This window comes from Scardinius erythrophthalmus (assembly GCF_964197995.2).
Source record: "Scardinius erythrophthalmus genome assembly, chromosome: 17".
Lineage (NCBI taxonomy): Eukaryota > Metazoa > Chordata > Actinopteri > Cypriniformes > Leuciscidae > Scardinius > Scardinius erythrophthalmus.
In genome coordinates, this window is record NC_138237.1 from 13527292 (window position 1) to 13533254 (window position 5963).

Below are 5963 nucleotides of genomic sequence, written 5' to 3' on the forward strand. Positions count from 1 at the left end.
CCTATTAAGGTGTTGTCGAAAGCAGTATGCAAGTCATATTTGTCACGTGACACCAAGGCCGGACCAATTTATAATGGTTTGTGATGCGTACAGAGCTTTACAGTCTATGGTACAGAGTAAGGAATTTTATTTAATTGTCTGTTATTCAGTAGTCTGTCAAGGGCCAATTCTTGAATGTATTAAATTTAAAAGATAGCACGTTCTAGTTAACAAAATTCTTCAGCAAAGGAAAAAAAGCCTTGATATTTGAATGTGACTCAATGGAGGATTCGGCTGACTCCATTCGCCCCCTAGAGGAAAACATGTGGTCAGGCATCACATGTTTCTCTAATTCACAAACCTTTACAATCTACAAATAATACAGAAGGTCTAATAATAACTGAACTGTAATTTTTTTATTGCAAGTACATATTAAAACTGTTTAACAACGTTCAACAAACGAAAACTTCAAGCCTTAAAAAATGTTTTAATTCAGAATTATCATTAAAGCACAAACTTTGGAACTGACTGTTAGCACACAAGTAAAAACCAAAATAAAATATTTAACAAAAAGAATGTCTTCGTCTCAGTGATTCAGTCAGATGCGTTTCCATCTTCGTCATCATCCTGAAAAACAAAACAAAAACAAAGTGTTTATAATCCATAATAATTTTCAATGATCTCAGAGAGAAAAGTAGAGACAGAGCAACACTTCCTCACCAGCTGCCCCAACTATGAGGAAAATAGAATCAGGTTAAAGTATTTCAAATATTAGATAATTATCCAAAATTGGAAATACTTTACCCTGACTTCAGAAAGTCAAACAATAAAACACAATATGAATATTTATTAGGTGAAAAAAGGAGATTGTGTGTTACTACAAATGTCATGCCAATAAAGCACATTTGAATTGAATGGAGAGTCATATACATTTTATATAAATATGAATATAAAAATATATATTTTTAGGAAGATAGGTTTCTGCCCTAAGTGGGTATTGTTTTGCTGGCTTTCAATTACAAAAAAATGTATATGAATCTATCCATCTAATATTATATATATATATATATATATATATATATATATATATCTACACACACACACTCACCTAAAGGATTATTAGGAACACCATACTAATACTGTGTTTGACCCCCTTTCGCCTTCAGAACTGCCTCAATTCTACGTGGCACTGATTCAACAAGGTGCTGAAAGCATTCTTTAGAAATGTTGGCCCATATTGATAGGATAGCATCTTGCAGTTGATGGAGATTTGTGGGATGCACATCCAGGGCACGAAGCTCCCGTTCCACCACATCCCAAAGATGCTCTATTGGGTTGAGATCTGGTGACTCTGGGGGCCCTTTTAGTACAGTGAACTCATTGTCATGTTCAAGAAACCAATTTGAAATGATTCGAGCTTTGTGACATGGTGCATTATCCTGCTGGAAGTAGCCATCAGAGGATGGGTACATGGTGGTCATAAAGGGATGGACATGGTCAGAAACAATGCTCAGGTAGGCAGTGGCATTTAAACAATGCCCAATTGGCACTAAGGGGCCTAAAGTGTGCCAAGAAAACATTCCCCACACCATTACACCACCACCAGCAGCCTGCACAGTGTTAACAAGGCATGATGGATCCATGTTCTCATTCTGTTTACGCCAAATTCTGACTCTACCATCTGAATGTCTCAACAGAAATCGAGACTCATCATTTTTCCAGTCTTCAACTGTCCAATTTTGGTGAGCTTGTGCAAATTGTAGCCTCTTTTTCCTATTTGTAGTGAAGATGAGTGGTACCCGGTGGGGTCTTCTGCTGTTGTAGCCCATCCGCCTCAAGGTTGTGCGTGTTGTGGCTTCACAAATGCTTTGCTGCATACCTCGGTTGTAACGAGTGGTTATTTCAGTCAAAGTTGCTCTTCTATCAGCTTGAATCAGTCGGCCCATTCTCCTCTGACCTCTAGCATCAACAAGGCATTTTCGCCCACAGTGAAAATCCCAGTAACTGAGCAGATTGTGAAATACTCAGACCGGCCCGTCTGGCACCAACAACCATGCCACGCTCAAAATTGCTTAAATCACCTTTCTTTCCCATTCTGACATTCAGTTTGGAGTTCAAGAGATTGTCTTGACCAGGACCACACCCCTAAATGCATTGAAGCAACTGCCATGTGATTGGTTGATTAGATAATTGCATTAATGAGAAATTGAACAGGTGTTCCTAATAATCCTTTAGGTGACACACACACACACACACACACACACACACAAAAGCTCAACAATACCCACTTTGTTCTCTTGGCTTCCTGTGGCCGTGGCTTCAAAATCGTGGATGTATAGCGTAGCCATCCAGTTCACCATGGACTTCTCCAGGAGCTCAGTCTCCACGATGCTCGGATAAATGTGCTTGTCCTTAAAAGCAGCGACGGCTTCTTCTTCCTCAGTCCACTCCAGTGTCTCATGGATGCCATCTCCTCCAAAGCGTTTGTTGTAGCGGTCAAAGTGCACTCTCTCCAGCACTAACCCCAGCCCAGGAGCCTTGGGAATGTCAACTTTCTCCTCTCCCCAGCTCCTCTCGATCACCCCTTCATCCACGTATCCTTTAACTACAGCGATCACAAGGCCGATCATCTTCCGGATCTGGTGCATCATGAAGCTCTGGCCTCTTACTGTGATGACAGCAAACTCAGCCCCCTGTCTCACAAAGGGCTCTCCGCAGGACATGTGGGTGATGTAGCGCTTGGCGCTGGGGTCCCGAGGACCTTTTTGCGAAGTGAAACTGTGGAAGTTGTGGGTGCCTTTGTACAGGCCACACAAATGGTTGACCTTCTGAAGGGTCTCTGAACTCACACGGAATGACGTGTCCTCCTGGTTATAGTCCTTCGGGGAGAAAGACACAGTAGGGAGCATGTAGGAATACGTTCTGGCATCGCAGTTGTTTTTGGAATTGAAGCCGCCCGTGACTCTCTTGTATCCTGGAAATTTGAGAAGAAGTAAATGTGATGCACATCAGTATTGATGTTGTTAACTAAAACTACAACTATTAAAAATGGTTTTCATTAATTGAAAATAAAGCTCAAATCAAAAATAAATATTAGAATATTATTGAAAATTAGAAATAAAATAAGTACTAAAATGTCTAAAACTAAGATAAAACATATTAAACCTAAATAGAAATATATATAAAGTACTAATAAAATGACTAAAGCAAAACTGAAAATATAAAAATAAAAGATAAAATAAATGCAATAATAGTAGTACATAAATAATACTAAAATAATAGAGATTTCTAGGAAATACTGTATGTAAAGAAACCTTTAGGTTAGACCTAAAATTCTTATGTGAGATGGCAGATGAGCGTTGATTTTATCCAGGATGTTCTCAATCATCCACACCTTCAGAGACACGACCTGACCCGCCGCAGAAACACCCTGTCAATGCAATGAGAAAAAATCAGCAATTATGCTCAAAATAATAATATATATACAGGTTAAAGTGTCCACCTTATCCGTTCGCGCACACCGCTGGAAAGACATCTTCTTCATGTCATCTCCATGGCCCTCTGGAATACATCCTGCTCTGACAAGAGCGGTGACCAGCTCATCCTCGATGGTTCGGAACTGAGAGTTCTTTGCATTTCTCTGGATGAACAGGATAAATATGAATACTCTGGCAACACAGCAATCAGTGTTGGGTGTAACTCACAACTAAGTAATTAATTACATTAGTTACTTGTGATTTAATTGCGTAAAATATTGTATAGCAGTGTTGTGTACTCGAGACTCGGACTCGGTCTCGAGACCATATTTTAATGGTCTCGGTCTTGTCATGGACTCGTGTGCATTTTGACTCGGAATTGACTCGTACTCGAACATATTAGGACTCGGACTTATTCCCGAGTCCCATTCAAAACATTCCATGATTATTTCACTGAACTATGTGGCCTTTTTACCATTACAGTTTACATTATTCCATGGTATATTTGATTTACTGTTTGAGTATGGTGCCAATTTTATTGTGACCACCAAATATTTTACATATTCTTGAAGATATCTTTAGGTCTGTTTTTAGACCCAACTCGACTCGGACTCGACTCTCTCTGGTCTCGGTCTCGACTCGGACTCGAGTGAGCTGGTCTCGACTACAACACTGCTGTATAGACTATTCTAAAACAATGGTGGATTTAACATCAACATTTTACGTCTAACGTATGTAAAAATGTGTGTTTTTAATGTAACTTCTCCATTTAAATACTTGGGTAAGTTCAAGAACAACTATGCGGTTTTATATTATTTATTTGAATGAATTAAAACAGCAGTTTAATCCATCTTTGTATTGTTTAACTAGTCGAGGTTGATATGGGATTTAGAGAGAATAGTACAGTGATTTAATCACTCTGTTGAAGATATAAGTAGCTAGTAATAAATGACTTGTTTCTACACCCCACACTGACAGCGATATATAAATCACTGTGCTGCAATATCATAACTCACCTGCATCCCATAATAGCCTTTGCCTGAATATGCCATCAGCAGGGCCACTTTTTTCTTGGGGTATTTCTTCTCATCTTGGTCTGTTTTAAGCTTCTTGTCCTCATGTTCAGTCTCAACGAGAGTATCATCTGCTGGTCTCTTCAAAGCTTTGACTGAATCCTCAGTCATCTTGCAGGACATGCAAAACACACGGGATTTTAATATTGGACCTGGCCACCCTGAAGATTATTTACGGTGAACACTAAAAGAACATTCATCAATTATTTTACAGCAGAACGCATTAAGAAACGTACCTTTGATTTTGAGAAATGGGATAAATGACGTGATAAAATATGAATGATCCGACAGGACCTCAGCATGTCATTACAAACTCTCCAGTGAGGATCTCGCAGTTATCTTTTGAGCAAAATCGGCATGATTTGCAATAAATGCTATTGATCTAGACAAATGACTTCTGACAGCAGTATCATCTATCTTCACTGCAATAACTTATGTACTTCCCTTGTACCATGATGAATACACCCACGTGGAGTGGCTGAACTTTCACATCTCGCCGAATATCGCGTGAACTAAATTGGGTTGCCATGTTTTCAAAAAAAGTTACAAAGAGGGGAGCCATGTTTTACAATTCCCCTCAAGTGTATTTATAGGTAATCATATATGTATTAATTTCACATATTCAATTACACTGAACACATTTATAGTTAATATTTATAGTTTGATTAAAATGTATGCAATTTAATTAAATAACTAAATTAATCAATACATGTATAATCTTTATAAATAATACATCTTATTTGTATTTAAGTACATCAATGAAAAATAAATATAAAATAAAATGTAAGTGTAAAATTGTTAAATACATAAGCTTTTAAATGTATAAAACTTAATTTAATAAATAATACATTTACAATCTAAATTATATTTAATATTTGGGTAATAGTTTAATTAAAATGTGTAATTTAATACATACATTAAAATACAACTGTAAAATTCTTAAATACATTGTTTTAAATGTATAAAATTACATTTAATAAATAAAATAATCAATTAAAAATCGAATTTATACTTAATATTTATGTAATCGTTTAATCAAAATGTGTGCAATTTAATACATAAATTAAAGATAAATATAAATTAAAATATAACTGAAAATCTTAAATATATAAACTTTTAAATGTATAAAGTTTAATTTAATAAAATCTAATATTAGATTGAATATTTATGTAATAAATTTCTTAAAATACATAAACTTTGAAATAATAACATTTAATTTAATAAATAATACATTTAAATATTTATATTTATGTAATAGTTTAATTACAATGTATGCAACTTAATACATGCTTTAAAAATAAAAAAATATAAATTAATATATAATTGTTTATTATGCAGAATCACAGAAAACATTCAACACTCCCAAAACCCCTCCCAGGGATAAATAGGACCGTTTTGAGTTCAACTTACACCCAAATAAAGCCAATATTTATTT

General features: G+C 35.9%; 1 protein-coding gene across 1 annotated transcript; it reads right to left on the minus strand.

Moving 5' to 3' along the window:
• Positions 1–45: 45 nt before the first annotated feature.
• Positions 46–5090, minus strand: pus1 (pseudouridine synthase 1). Its single transcript, XM_081390440.1, has 6 exons — positions 4765–5090; positions 4472–4639; positions 3482–3619; positions 3307–3409; positions 2268–2953; positions 46–606 (listed from the first exon to the last, which is right to left on the minus strand). The coding sequence occupies exons 1-6, from the start codon at positions 4828–4830 to the stop codon at positions 574–576; spliced, it is 1194 nt and encodes a 397-aa protein (XP_081246566.1). The 5' UTR covers positions 4831–5090; the 3' UTR covers positions 46–573.
• Positions 5091–5963: the final 873 nt, after the last annotated feature.

Coding starts and splice junctions, on each gene's coding strand:
- pus1 (XM_081390440.1), bottom strand. CDS start 4,830: ATGCTGAGGTCCTGTCGGATCATTCATATTTTATCACGTCATTTATCC. Junction 4,640..4,764: donor CCCATTTCTCAAAATCAAAG/GTACGTTTCTTA, acceptor ATGTCCTGCAAG/ATGACTGAGGATTCAGTCAA. Junction 3,620..4,471: donor AAGGCTATTATGGGATGCAG/GTGAGTTATGAT, acceptor CTGTTCATCCAG/AGAAATGCAAAGAACTCTCA.